The 16,322-nt window shown below is 33.6% G+C and overlaps 1 protein-coding gene across 1 annotated transcript; it reads right to left on the bottom strand.

Moving 5' to 3' along the window:
- Positions 1-289: 289 nt before the first annotated feature.
- On the bottom strand, positions 290-15,613 carry LOC141286854 (choline/ethanolaminephosphotransferase 1-like). The gene is made up of 8 exons (XM_073818967.1): positions 15,208-15,613; positions 12,031-12,178; positions 10,810-10,951; positions 10,493-10,577; positions 10,154-10,285; positions 8,592-8,750; positions 7,158-7,283; positions 290-2,618 (listed from the first exon to the last, which is right to left on the bottom strand). Exons 1-8 carry the CDS (start codon positions 15,556-15,558, stop codon positions 2,481-2,483), a joined length of 1,281 nt encoding a protein of 426 aa, XP_073675068.1. The 5' UTR covers positions 15,559-15,613; the 3' UTR covers positions 290-2,480.
- Positions 15,614-16,322: the final 709 nt, after the last annotated feature.

Genomic DNA, 16,322 nt, shown 5'->3' with positions numbered 1-16,322 from the left:
TACACGGAAACCCACTTAAATAACATTCATAACAGGGTTAAAACATTTTTAATAAAAGTCCCGAACCGAGAGACTAAAATAACACGTACAAGAAACTGCTCAGAGGTAGATGCAAAAACAACGACGCGTTTGGAGAAATATACAAGGAGTTCGGCCACTCTGTTCAGAATCTACTCATGGAAGCACCCGATACAGAACTGCAGAGTTAAAGTCTATTGTTTTGCGATAAAAAACGGTCAAAAAAATCCAGATCTTTAAAACTAATTGGCATGAAGGTAAAAAATATATATAATGACTGATTTGCTAATTTAATAACGCAACATGCAGGAATATGAAATTGCATCTATGTGGAGTATGATGCTTACAAACGAAATACGATTTACACAAGAGGTTAAAAAATATCAAAATCGCTGAGTCCAACTTTTACTGTGCATAGGAGTATACCGACAGTGACAAATCAAAGGCACAAAAATAAATTAGCACAGGTTCACATTAACTTATGTATTTAGAGCACAAACACTGATTTTAAGGTTTTAATGCTTGTTATTAAGGGTTCATATATGTACAGTGTAACTCATAACCATTCTAGACGTCTATCTTGGCCCCAGGTAATATTAGGAAAATATGGCACTATCAAAATACCATTTCTAATACAGTTTTTATCATTTTGTGACACTGGTATGCCTAAATAATAATAATAATAATAATAATAATAACACCCTCCAAAACACTACAAACACAAAGTAACAAATGCACAGAAAGAAAAATGATACATACTGTCTGGATTAGTTTACTATGAAAACCTGTTTCCGCACCAAACAAAAAAGGTAAATCTCACAATTTAGACTTTTCTTACAATTTTTTACTTCTTACAATTCTGACTTTTTTTCTGAGAATTGTAAGATATAAACCCGCAATTCTGAGGAAAAAAGTCACAATTGCAAGATATAAACTCAATTTGGAGGAAAAAGTCAGAACTGCAAAATATAAACTAAATTCTGAGGAAAAAAGTCAGAATTGTGAGATATAAACTTGCAATACTGAGGAAAAAAGTAATTTCTGAGACATAATCTCCCAATTCTGAGGAAAAAAGTCACAATTGCAAGATATAAACTCAGTTTGGTCGAAAAAAGTCTGAATTGCAAAATATAAACTAAATTCTGAAGAAAAAAGTAACAATTTCTGAGATAAACGTGCAATTCTAAGGAAAAAAGTCAGAATTGCAAAATATAAACTCAATTTGGAGGAAAAAAGTCAGAATTGTAAGATATACACTTGCAATTCTGAGGAAAAAAGTAACAATTTCTGAGATAAACTCAGTTCTGAAGAAAAAAGTCACAAGTGCAAGATATAAACTGGCAATTCTGAGGAAAAATTTAGAATTGGGAGATATGAACTCTCAATTATGAAAAAAAAAGTCAGAATTGTGAGATATAAACTATTCTGAGGGAAAAAAAAGTCAGATTTGCAAGATATAAACTCAGAACTCTAAGAAAAAAAGTCAGAATTGTGAGTATATATCCCACAATTCATAGCTGCAATGTAAACTCACAATTACGAGAAAAAAAAAAAGTCAAAATTGGCCGTTTATATCCCACAATTCAGATTTCTTTATTCAGAATTGTGAGTTTATATCTCGCAATTCTGACTTCATTTCTCAGAATTGGGAGTTCATATCTCACAAGTTTGTATTATACAATTCTGAGATAAAAAGTCAGAATTGCGAGATGTAAACTCGCAATTGCGAGAAAAAAGGCACAATTGTGAGAAGTCAGAATTACCTTTTTGTATTGAGTAGCGCAAAAGGGCTTCCATAGTTTACTGAATAACATCAGATGAGAGGCTGTATTAGCAGGATTTGTAAAGGTGAAATTCTTGAAATTTCTGAAATATTGATGAAAACTCTTGAGCCTGTTTTTCTTAGCATAAGATGTCATGTCTTACCTCTCTGAATGCTCTCTGCTCCTCTCAGACAACAGCACAGCTTTGTATTGGTAACAGTGAACTAGTGGCATTTACGTTTACATTTTGTCGTTTAATGTTGCAGTTAACACCTATAGATTTCTGTAATTTACAAAATTACATTTAGATGGATTGTTGTCTGTTAATGGAATGAATTCTACACTGCTAGACAAAATACTTGGTCCAAAACAAAAACAGAAAAATCAAAGAAAAAAAATAAAACATCAAAACTGAAAAATAAAAATATTTAAACATTCATAGTTGTGGCATCTGTGGCAAATATCCTAACTATGGCAAACAACTGGTCATCTAACAACAAAATACTGACAACTGAATGGTGTTCTAACCGTAAGATGTATGTTCTTTTTAATAATCCCTTTCTTCCTTCAAATATCCTCTCTTCATTATGAGAACAAAGTTCGTAACTGCAGCCATTTGGGCTCGGTCTCTGCGAGTTGTTTCACATTCACTGAAGTGCGCGACCTACTGGAGTTGTTTGAGGGTGAGGGGACGAGAGGTTAGTGGTGATTTCTTCTGTCTGCCAGAACTCTGGATGGAGACGGAGGCTGGATGCTGAAGACACGGATGTTTAAGTGTGTGGCAATCTGGTTACAGACACTCACGCAGTACCGCACCAGATCAAACGCTGACAGCATCTACAAACAAAGAGGAAAAGCTAAAGCATGGCAAATGCATTTTTGATGTGGCAAGATAAAAAATTTAAAAGCAGCTTTTTCTGGAAGTATGCTTGAGGTTAAATAACGGTGAAGATCATGGACGTCCTACAATTAAAGAGCTAAGATCTACACTTTTATACAGTTTCTCCCCTCTGGGTTTCTTGAACCCTTATGCTACAGTTATCTTAAGACTTCTATACTTCTGATATGATTAGCAAGTATCTTCACATGTGAAATGAGTAATAAGTTGCTAAATGCTAAATAGGTGAATAAAATGATGAAATGTTAACGTCAACGTGAAACCTCCTTTACAATGCAGTTTACTTCTGTAGTCAGACATATTTCTAGGTCAATTTCTGCCACAGAGTAAAAAATAAAAAAGTTAACTGCGAGTTATAATGTCAGAATTGTGAGATAAACTCAAAATTTCAAGTTATGAGGTCAGAATTACGGGACATAAACTCGCAATTTCATGTTATAAAGTCAAAATGGTATGAAGGTATGAGGTATTCTGAGGTATGAACTCGCAATGAATACTTTTCCTCAGAATTGTGAGACAAAAAATTAAAAAATACTTTTTTTCTCAGAATCATAAGACATAAACTCGCAATTCCAAGTTATAAAGTCAGAATTGTGAGGTATAAACTCACAATTTATACTTTTTTCCCCAAAACTGTGAGACATAAACTCAAAATTTTGACTTTTTCCTCAGAATTGTGAGACAAACTCGAAATTTTGACTTTTTTTCTCAGGATTGTGAGACATAAACTTGCAATTCCAAGTTATAAAGTCAGAATTGCAAGGTAAAAACTTGCAATTTGTACTTTTTTCCTCAGAATTGTGAGACAAACTCGAAATTTTGACTTTTTTTCTCAGAATTGTGAGACAAACTCAAAATTTTGACTTTTTTTCTCAGGATTGTGAGACATAAACTTGCAATTTCAAGTTATAAAGTCAGAATTGCGAGGTATTGACTCACAATTTGTACTTTTTTCCCCAAAACTGTGAGACATAAACTCAAAATTTTGACTTTTTTTTCTTAGGATTGTGAGACATAAACTTGCAATTCCAAGTTATAAAGTCAGAATTGCGAGGTATAAACTCGCAAATTTATACATTTTTCCTCAGAATTGTGAGACAAACTCAAAATTTTAACTTTTTCCTCAGAATTGTGAGACAAACTCGAAATTTTGACTTTTTTTCTCAGGATTGTGAGACATAAACTCGCAATTCCAAGTTATAAAGTCATAATTGCAAGGTAAAAACTTGCAATTTGTACTTTTTTCCTCAGAATTGTGAGACAAACTCGAAATTTTGACTTTTTTTCTCAGAATTGTGAGACAAACTCAAAATTTTGACTTTTTTTCTCAGAATTGTGAGACAAACTCAATTTTGACTTTTTTTCTCAGGATTATGAGACATAAACTTGCAATTCCACGTTATAAAGTCAGAATTGAAAAGTAAAAACTTGCAATTTGTACTTTTTTCCTCAGAATTGTGAGACAAACTCGAAATTTTGACTTTTTTTCTCAGAATTGTGAGACAAACTCAAAATTTTGACTTTTTTTCTCAGAATTGTGAGACAAACTCAAAATTTTGACTTTTTTTCTCAGGATTATGAGACATAAACTTGCAATTCCACGTTATAAAGTCAGAATTGAAAAGTAAAAACTTGCAATTTGTACTTTTTTCCTCAGAATTGTGAGACAAACTCGAAATTTTGACTTTTTTTCTCAGAATTGTGAGACAAACTCAAAATTTTGACTTTTTTTCTCAGAATTGTGAGACAAACTCAAAATTTTGACTTTTTTTCTCAGGATTATGAGACATAAACTTGCAATTCCACGTTATAAAGTCAGAATTGAAAAGTAAAAACTTGCAATTTGTACTTTTTTCCTCAGAATTGTGAGACAAACTCGAAATTTTGACTTTTTTTCTCAGGATTGTGAGACATAAATTTGCAATTCCAAGTTATAAAGTCAGAATTGCGAGGTATAAACTCACAATTTATACATTTTTCCTCAGAATTGTGAGACAGAATTGCGAGGTAAAAACCTGCAATTTGTACTTTTTTTCCTCAGAATTGTGAGACAAACTCGAAATTTTGACTTTTTTTTTCTCAGAATTGTAAGACAAAGTCACAATTCCAAGTTATAAAGTCAGAATTGCGAGGTATAAACTCACAATTTATACATTTTTCCTCAGAATTGTGAGACAGAATTGCGAGGTAAAAACCTGCAATTTGTACTTTTTTTCCTCAGAATTGTGAGACAAACTCGAAATTTTGACTTTTTTTTTCTCAGAATCGTAAGACAAAGTCACAATTCCAAGTTATAAAGTTAGAATTGCAAGTATAGACTCACAATTTGTTTTTTCTCCTCAGAATTGTGAAACAAACTCAATTTTAAGTTACAAAGTCAGAATTACAGGATATAAACTTGCAATTGCATGCTATAAAGTCAGAACTGTGAGGTATAAACTCGCAATTTATACTTTTCTCCCCAGAATTGTGAGACGTAAACTTGAAATGTTGACTTTTTTTCTCAGAATTGTGAGGCATAAACTCGCAATTCCAAGTTTTAAAGTCCGAATTGCAAGGTATTGACTCGCAATTTGTACTTTTTCCCTCAAAACTGTGTGACAAACTTGAAATTTTGACTTTTTTCCTCAGAATTGTTAGACATAAACTCGCAATTCCAAGTTATAAAGTCAGAATTGCAAGGTATTGACTCGCAATTTATACTTTTTTCCTCAGAATTGTAAGACATAAACACTAAATTGACTTTTTTTCAGAATTGTAAGACATAAACTCGCAATTCCAAGTTATAAAGTCAGAATTGCAAGGTATTGACTCGCAATTTATACTTTTTTCCTCAGAATTGTAAGACATAAACACTAAATTGACTTTTTTTCAGAATTGTTAGACATAAACTCGCAATTCCAAGTTATAAAGTCAGAATTGCAAGGTATTGACTCGCAATTTATACTTTTTTCCTCAGAATTGTTAGACATAAACTCGCAATTCCAAATTATAAAGTCAGAATTGAGAGGTAAAATCTCGCAATTTGTATTTTTTCCCCTCAGAATTGTGAGATGTAAACTCGAAATTTTAACTTTTTTCCTCAAAACTGTGAGACATAACTTAGAAATTTTGACTTTTTTCCAGAATTGTGAGACATAAACTTGCAATTCCAAGTTATAAAGTCAGAATACTGAGATGTAAACTCGCAATTTATACTTTTTTTACTGAGAACTGTGAGACAAACTCGAAATTGACTTTTTTCTCAGAATTGTGAGACATAAACTGTCAATTCCAAGTTATAAAGTCAGAATTGCGAGGTAAAAACTCGCAATTTGTACTTTTTTTTCTTCAAAACTGAGACATAAACTCGGAATTTAGACTTTTTTCTCAGAATTGTAAGAAATAAACAAACAAATAAACAATTTATACCTTTTTCCTCAGAACTGTGAGACATAAGCTCGACATTTTGACTTTTTTTTTCAGAATTGTGGGACATAAACTCACAATTCCAAGTTATAAAATCAGAATTGCAGGTAAAAATCAGGTAAAAACTTGCAAATTGTACTTTACTCAGAATTGTGAGACAAACTCAAAATTTTGACCTTTTTCTCAGACATAAAGTCACAATTCCAAGTTATAAAGTCAGAATTGTGATGTATAAATCTCGTAATTTGTACTTTTTTCCTCAGAATTGTGAGACAAACTCAAAATTTTGACTTTATTTTTCAGAATTGTGAGACAAACTCACAATGTCAAGTTATATAGTCAGAATTGCGATGTAATTTGTACTTTTTCCCTCAGAATTGAGAGACTTAATCTTGATATTTTATCTTTTTTAGAATTGTAAGACAGAATTTTAAAAGACAAACTTGCAATTCCAAGTTATAAAGTCAGAATTTAGACCTCAGAATTATGGAATATAATTCATATATATATATATATATATATATATATATATATATATATATATATATATGTGTGTGTGTGTGTGTGTGTGTGTGTGTGCATGCGTGCGTGTGTGTTTCTTGTGAGTTTCACACAACTATGACACAACTATGACTTTATAACTCACAATTGTAGAAAAAGTCAGAACTTAGGGAAAAAAAAGTCAGAATTGTGAGATAAAAAGTAGCAATTAACTTTATTTTTTTATTCAATGGCAGAAACTGGCTTCCATACATACCTCAATGTATTTGTTAAAATAGCCTATAAAGAGTTATTATATTTTTAATTTGAAATAATGTGCACTTACGAATTGTGCATAAGATAACCAGGAACGTTTATTAAGAATGTAAATCGTGGCAAATCTGATATCATGATGACTTGTGACGTCACAACCATGACCTTTGTTTCAACTCCGTTTCAATAACTAGTCTCAAGAGACCGTGCAAGAAGCCATGCGATGTGAAAATTAAAGTATGTCTACATACTACACTGAGCTCTTTATTTCAAATCAGCAAGGAAAATCCATATTTTCATGCAGATCTTAAACGTACCAGTGCGACCCACAGAAGACAGTACTCATTGATGAAACTGTTGAAGTACTGGTTCAGAAACAGCAGCGCTGGTCCAGTGAAAGACAGGTCATAGCGATTCATTTCACTCTTTGTCATATGAGCAACCTGGATAACAAATCAGATGTGACTGTAGTGACATTTACAATAACTGATGCTAATGTGGTTTCAGTATGACAGATGTTTACAGATATGAACTAGACAACAATGCCAAGTATTTATGCTACAATGTGCATAAAACCAAACTAAAAGCAGTTTTATGTTCGCATACAAGCCATAATTCTTCCTGCCAACTATATGAAAACAGTTCATGTAGAGGTATAATAATAATCTGCCAACAGTATTCATGTGTTAGGAGTAGGGCTGTCGCGGTTAAGGAATTTCCCTTGCGGTAATTTTGAGTGGCTCAGTAGCGCGGTATGCGGTATTACCGCCAAATATATATATATATATATATATATATATATAAAATTGTGTGTAGGCTGTTACAATGTAAGGTCATGTTCAGAAATCAATAAACCGAAACCAAATCGCGTTGATACATGAAGTGAAGTAAACCGAAACCAAATCGCGTTGATACATGAAGTAAAGTAAACAGTACTTACATAGAAGCCTAGCCAGAAAGAAATGCAAATTTTGAAGAAAAATGTCAGACATATTTAGAGGCTTTGCATCTGAAATCTTCGTGTATACAACAGGTAGCGCGCACCCTCGAGTCTGACTGGACAAGAGACTTTCTGTCAGTATTTCACCTGCGTGTTCTAGACGAGCTGTCAGTGAGTGCAGTTTCATTTTTACGCCACAAGATGGAGGCAAGAGACTATCTTTAAGTCTTTAAATCGTTCATTCAACTACACCTTCAAAAACGTTTATTTATTCAAAGAGAGACGTAATGAAACACGAAGTTGAAATCATTTTAACTTTAATCGCCACTTTTAAAGGCTCAGCTGACCAGCAGAGCATCGATGTTGGGACAGAGATTTCACTTTCCTTGGACATGACAAGCTAGTTTCACATACATACCTGACTTGGTCTGAAAAACAGACGCAGGTAATCGCACAAGCTCAGTCGATCTCTCTCTCTCATTCGCTGTCTGTTTAGGCTTGTTAAGTGCATATCTACTGAGCCTCATAATAAACACATTATGTTATCATTACTAACTTATTACTAATTTAATATTCAGCACACAGGCATTAAGTGAGAAGGGCAAATCCTTAGGAAAAAAGAAAACAGGCAAATATCGCGGTTGCTGCGGTTGTTGCATTCCTCTGCGGTTATGCACGTCAATAGCGCGGTATTGCGATATTGCGGTTATCGCGACAGCCCTAGTTAGGAGCAATACATTGCAATTAAAAATAGTACTTATTTAGTGAAGCTGAAATAAATACAGTATACTAATGTCATTCAGGATCTTACCACTAGTCTATTGGTGAGTTTAGCCGAGACACACCCAAACGCTAAGACGTAGAGACAGGGATGTCTCTCGAATAGCTGCACTGATGACTTCTTATAGATCATTAGAGCAAGTGTGATTACCACTCCTATATGGAAGGACGGAGACAAAACACTTGTTCCCTAATAAAAGAAGAAAAACAGGTGTGTGATTAATTTAGACATACATTAAAAAGACATTTTATTTTAAATTTAGTTCACAGCATGTACATTTAATGATGCATGTGTCTATAGAAGCCTGTTTCCGCCACTGAATAAAAAAATACCAAAGGTAATTGCAACACAATTCTGATCTTTTTTTTTTCAGAATTGTGATACAAACATGCAATTCTGACTTTTTTCTTAGAATTGTGATACAAACTTGCAATTCTGACTTTTTTCTTAGAATTGTGATACAAATTTGCAATTCTGACTTTTTTCTCAGAATTGCGTGATCCAAACGTGCAATTCTGCCTTTTTTTCCTTAATTGCATGATACAAACTTGCAATTCTGACATTTTTTCTCAGAATTGTGATACAAATTTTGCAATTCTGATATTTTTTCCTCAATTGCATGATACAAACTTGCAATTCTGACCTTTTTTTCTCAGAATTGTGAGATACAAACTTGCAATTCTGACTTTTTTTCCTCAACTGCATGATACAAACTCGCAATTCTGACCTTTTTTTCTCAGAATTGTGATACAAATTTTGCAATTCTGATATTTTTTCCTCAATTGCATGATACACACTTGCAATTCTGACCTATTTTCTCAGAATTGTGAGATACAAACTTGCAATTCTGACTTGTTTCTCAGAATTGTGATACAAATGTGCAATTCTGACTTTTTTCTTAGAATTGCATAATACAAACTTGCAATTCTGATATTTTCTCCTCAATTGCATGATACAAACATGCAATTCTGACCTTTTTTTCTCAGAATTGTGATACAAATGTGCAATTCTGACTTTTTTTTAGAATTACATGATACAAACTGGCAATTCTGATAATTTTTCTCAGAATTACATGACAAACTTGCAATACTGACTTTTTCCAGAATTGCATGATACTAATGTACAATTCTTGCTTTTTTCAGAATTGTGATTTAAACTTGCAATTATGAGTTATAAAGTCTTTTTCAGAACTTTTCTGACCTTATTACTCATGATTCTGAGAAAAAAGTAAGAATTGCAAGTTTGCATCACGCAATTCTACAAACAAAAGGCAAAATTGCAAAATAAAAGTCGCAAATACCTTTTTTTCAATTCAGTGTCAGAAACAGCCTTCTTTAGATGTCTGATAAATACTACATGAAAAAAAATGGCTTATTTTTGTCCAGTTGACTTGAGTGAACAACTAATTTAATTTCAGTTAAAAAAATAGGTTACTTTTAAAAATTAATAATACATTAAACAACACAAAATTATGAATTTTAAACTCAAGCAATGAACGACAATGTTTGTCACTCTGCAATTTGTTACTCTTCATTTTGTACTTTAGCATTTCTGTTTGGTGGTACAGAAATCCTTTTTTAGCTTTAACTTACCGCAATAGTAGATCCGTTTTTGCCCATTCCGCCTGTAAATATAACCCGGAAGTAGTTTGTGCAGGAGAAAATGGCACCCAGAAGAGTTAAAAGGGCCGGTATTATTTTAACTTGGATATTTATCACAGGGATCTGAAAGATTAAAAACAAATCTCTCATATCCTCAAACATCACATACACGAGTGCTTTTCATTGAACTTTCATTGTAAAGAAATTCAGCATTTTATTATACACATGCAACATGCCAATCATGATATGTAGATTTAGCACATTTGTCCTTGAGCATATGGCCTAATCATATGACCAAAATATGAAAAAATTAGGACTGATTTCAATTACCACAGATTGCCAAAAAGCTGTTCCTCCAATGGCAGCCAGTAAGTACAAGCTTATAATGAAGATTTGAACCTCAGTCACATCAATTCTGCACAAGCAAATAGCAAGAAAGTGATTAAAAGATGAAATAAAATTTGTTAATTATTAACCTCACTCAAATATAGCTTTTCCCTTCTGTAGTGCTTTATCAAGAGTACAACGGCTGTCTGAAAGCTGCCATTTTCCCATAATCAGAACAGAATGTTCAAATATAATATCTGTGTATTGAACGTAAAGTACAGGAGCCATCAATTAAGATTGAGAGGACTTTTTTCACTCACATGCCAAAGCGCAGCGTTCCAGAAACATACGTCTGCCAGTGGGCACAATAAAACATGAAGATGCCCACAAAACAACAGAAAAACATCCAGTCAGGGTAAGTACCCAGCTGAACTGATATACATGTGCCCAGGACCACAAACACTGCATCAAAGAAAGACACAAAACAAAACAGTAAGTATCGTCTACGCAAGACATTAATATCATTTATACACATGTAAGATATATTTCTCGTCTATTTAAAGATGCACAGAACACATGCCCAAAAATGAGAACAAAAACCAAACATTTTATAAACATTCAATAACAGAACCTTTTAGAATTAGTTTTTGCTTTTAAAGGTATAGTTCAGCCAAAAATAAAAATGACCCCATGATTTACTTAACCTCAAGCCATCCTAGGTGTTTACGACTTTCTATTTCAGATGAATACGGTTAGTTATATTAAAAAATGTCTTGGCTTTTCCAAGCTTTATAATGGCAGTGAATGGGTGTTGATTTTTCCAATAAAGTGCATCCATCCATCATAAAAATACTCCACATGGCTCCGGAGGACAATAAAGGCCTTCTGAAGCAAATCGATACGTTTGTGTAAGAAAAATGCACTTGTTTAAGAAAAACTAATTCATAATCTCTAATAAACGCTGAAATGAAGAGGAGAGAGCAAATCAAAAAACTAGTCACGAATTAGTACAAAACGAAGATTTAACCGTGTACAACGGTTTATAAAGTTTTAAATCTGGATATTTATGCATTATCTCACTTCAGAAGGCCTTTATTAACCCCCCGGAGCTGTGAGGAGTACTTTTTAATGATAGATTAATGCACTTTTTTGGGATTCAAAATCTCAACAGCCATTCAGTGCCATTATAAAGCTTGGTAGAGCCAGGACATTTTTTAATATAACTCCAACTGTATTTATCTGAAAGAAGAAAGATACACTTATACACTTAGGATAGCTTGAGGGTGAGTAAATCATGGAGTAATTTTCACTTTTGGGTAAACTTTCCCTTTAAGTCCAATGGGTCTAGAATTTTAGGTTTTAAGGTTATCATCTGTCTATATTAACTGATAATATATTTTGATTCATACATCTCTACTGAAGTGTATAGGGCTCGATCTCTAGAGTAAATTTAGTAATAAAGTAATAAAACAGAATGGCATATGTCTAAGTGTAATATCATAGCAGCTGATTATATCTGCATACACAAAAAATAAGCAGACCTGTAGAGAGGGAGTCACAGCCATGGTCAAAAAGCTCGCCAAGTGGAGTGCTGCTATTGGTCCGCCGTGCCTGCTTTCCATCTATGGCATCCAATGATTGGTAGATGAACAGACCCAAAGCACAGGCCAAGTATGCCCACGTTGGTGCCTGGAAAAGATAAAACAGTCTTAAACTTTTGGCCACTTGGATGCTTTTTCACTTTGTGAAGCAATGACCAACATGCTTTCTGCCACAAAGGTGGATATAAATGTGTAGTTTTATCTGTATAAAGCTAATTGTGGATACTAATGGTACGTGGAGAGAGAGTGGGTGTCGTATTGCAGACTTGAGCAATGTAGATGTTTTCCATAACAGCAGGAATCATAAGACTGTTATAGCTGATAAACACAGGCTGTTACAGCTGACAGAACAAGCTGTGTCTGACAATACACAGTATCTTATTGCACTGTTTAAACAGACCACAGCAATTATCTCCTCAGGAGAGCTCTGAATATACTAAATTATGGCCTTCATAGAGTACATGCGAGGCAGGGGAAGAAGTAAAACCATGAATTTACTGCACTTGCTACTAAATATTCGTAATTACAATTAGACTGATATTAAAATCTGCAAAAAAAAAAAAAAAAACATATCCCACTGGTGAGTATTTTCATAGCTGGTGCATTTTCAACTGATATTAAAATTGGCAAAAAGATGACTGCTACAACGATTAATATTCATAACTTGAATTTAAAAATCAACAAAAAAGACAGTGCTTTAATGGTGACCACTGTAACAAAATAAATCATCAAAAAGGTTGTAATTGTAATAGCTACTGAACAATTATAATTAGAGTAAAACTGATCTTCAACCAGTTGAATTAAAACTAATTAAATAAGCAACAAATTATATAAATGATAAGAACAAACACGAATGTTGTCAAGATTCTTGCCCTGGAAATCCTGGTTCAGTTTGGCCAACCACAAACGCTTTTTGCACTTTTCTCGTTGATTTGTTATAAGTTTTGGCAGTCTATAGTACTCCAAATGTTTTTCCCAGTCTGACCGATTGGTACAACCCAAAACATGACAATAATTGACCAATTTTAGCAGCAATAATCAGCAAAACATGCAAGTTTTGTTCGCTTCAGTGGCATTGTTTGCGTTCAGTGCCACCAATATGACCGATGGATGGCGCGTCATGAAAACACTCTATTGATATTAAAGTCAACAAAAAAATATCCTATTGATGACCACTGCAACAGCTGTTCAATCAAATCAAATCAAATCACTTTTATTGTCACATCACCTCAGCACCTGTGCCTAGGTGAGTGAAATTTCTTGGGAGCGAGCTCCAGACAGTGCAGGGACAATTTACATATAGACAGTCACATACCAAACAGACAGTTACATACCTTACAGGATTATACAGAGTGAAACATACAAAAATATTCCTGATTAAATTAAAACTGATTAAAAATTAAAATAAATACTATTAAGAAGACTGCTGTAAAAGTAAAGTGTGACCTGATGAACACAACTGCAAAAACGATTTAATATCCATAATTCAATTAAAACTGATATAAAAAAAAACATACACACATTAAGATGACTACTGTAAATGCTACTTAGTATTCATAAATTGACTAAACTGATATTAAAAGCAACAAAAACATAAAATATGTATTAATAGTGGTCACTGTAACAGCAACTAAATATTCATAGATTATTATGATATTAAAATCAACTAAAAGAAAATATCTTTATAATGATCACTGCAATCTATGAAAGCCTGTTTCCGCCACAGGAAAAAAAGGTAATTGTGATTTCTTATCTTAAATCTCAGAATTGCAATATATAAACTCATAATTGTGAGTTATAAAGTCAGAATTGCAAGATATAAACTCATAATTCTTTTTTCTCAGAATAGCGAGTTTATATCTCACAATTGTGACTTGTTTCTTAAAAATCCCGTGAAATAAACTCAAAATTACGAGTTATAAAGTCAGAATTGCGAGATATAGTGTCACAATTCTGCCTTTTTCCTTAGAATTGCGTAATATAAACCCAAAATCTTGAGTCATAGTCAGATTAAGCCAGAATTGCGTGATACAAACTCGCAATTGCAAGTTATAAGTCAGAATTGTGAGATATAGTTACAATTCAGACTTTTTCCTTAGAATTGAGTAATATAAACTCGAAATTGTGAGTTATAGTCAGATTAAGTCAGAATTGAGATATAAATGTGTAATTCTGACCTTTTTTCTCATAATTGTGATATAAATGTGCAATTCTGACCTTTTTTCTTTTATAATATAAACTAACGATTGCAAGAAATAAAGTCGCAAATACGAGAAAAAAAGTCAGAACTGCGAGACAAACATATAAACGCACAATTTGGACTTTCTTCTCAGAATTGCGTGATACAAACTCGCAATTGCGAGTTATAAAGACAGAATTGCGAGATATAAAGTTAGAATTCTGACTTTTTCCTTATAATTGAGTAATATAAACTCAAAATTTTGAGTTATAGTCAGATTAAGTCAGAATTGAGATATAAACTTGCAATTCTGACCTTTTTTCTCAGAATTGTGTGATATAAACTTGCAATTGTGAGTTATAAACTCAGAATTGCAAGATATTAAGTCTTAAATGCGAGACAAACTCACATATAAACGCACAATTTGGACTTTCTTCTCAGAATTGCGAGTTTATGTCTTGCAATTGTGACTTCTTTCTCAGAACTGCAAGATATAAACTTGCTATTGCAAGATATTTTGTGACAATTCTGACTTTTTTACTCAGCATTGTGATTTAAACTCACAACTGCTAGAAATAAAGTCACAATCGTAAGAAGAACAAGTCAGAATTTTAAGATACAAACCCACGCTTGCGAGATGAAGTTGTGAGATAAAAATGTTGCAAATGTATTATTTTTTTATCCAGTGGCGCAAATGGGCTTCCATAGCAATCAGTTTAACTGCTGTCTAAATAAAACAAATATAATAAAAAATAAACAATTGACCAAGATAACAATGTTGTCAACTGTAACTGCTGCTAAATAATGACAACTGGATTAGACTAGACTAATGACAATTATTAAAAATTAAAATAACAGCTAAACATATTAGGATTTGTAGTTGATCTGTTAAAACCTGTAATGGAATCTAGTGGTTGCAGTGAAAGAGTGCAGCATACCTGTTCAGTGGCAGTAGGGCAGTAGTATACCAGTATCAGAGTGCTGATAATATTAGTAGCAAGTCCCACTATGGTGATGAGGTTCGGCGCCATCCAGAGAGGCACTTTGCTGACCAGCCAACACCAGTACCCCTGCATAAAGGGCTCCAGAAGGGACCGTCCCGCACTGCTGTACTTATGCTCCTCAAGCCTTTTCAGCTGCTGTCGGGACAGACGGGCGACGGGAAGCTCCATTAGCTTGGCCAGGAGTCCAGGGCCCTCTTCCACGCCTGGTGCGTTGGGTTCACGGGCCGTGGAGAAACTGGTGTCAGAATCGGGCCGAGCCTTGACAGGTCTCTTGTGTGAGCTCATGCTTCTCCGAGTGGGCGTGGTGGTTAACGTTGAATCCACAATGAGATTATGGGATTAGATCTACGGGACCAAATATAGTAGCATGCATAAATTATTGTCGGACAACTCTGACACTACTGAAAAACTGGAATTTATAATTAACAGATAAGGGTGGTGCAATAGTTACTTAGTCAACTCCTATTCAGTAAATGATTTCCACAGTCAACTGCAGTCAAGCTACACTGAAGTATGGAAAAATGAAAAAGGAAATGCATGCTCAAGGAGAGAGAATTTTAAAGATCAAATAGGACAAGGACTGTTTTCTCACTTTAAAACAAAATAAGTTGCATATTCTATTTGAATTAAATTATTATAAATATATAATTACCTGCCGGTATATATATATATATATACAGTCAGGTCCATATATATTTGGACACTGACACACTTTTCATAATTTCGGCTCTGTATGCCACTATAATAGTTTTAAAAATGATACAATCAAGATGAAATTGAAGTGCAGACTTTAAAGGAACACTCCACTTTTTTTTGGAAATAGGCTCATTCTCCAACTCCCCCCCGAGTTAATAAGTTGAGTTTTACCGTTTTGAAATCCATTCAGCAGTTCTCCTGTTCTGGCGATATCACTTTTAGCATAGCTTAGCATAGATCATTGAATCCTATTAGACCAATAGCATCACGTTCAAAAATGACCAACGAGTTTCCATATTTGTCCTATTTAAAACTTGACTCTTCTGTAGTTATATCGTGTGCAAAGACCAGTG

This window comes from Garra rufa, chromosome 15 (assembly GCF_049309525.1).
Source record: "Garra rufa chromosome 15, GarRuf1.0, whole genome shotgun sequence".
Lineage (NCBI taxonomy): Eukaryota > Metazoa > Chordata > Actinopteri > Cypriniformes > Cyprinidae > Garra > Garra rufa.
Note: the sequence above shows the minus strand (reverse complement) of the source record. Positions and strands in the feature narration are given on the sequence as shown.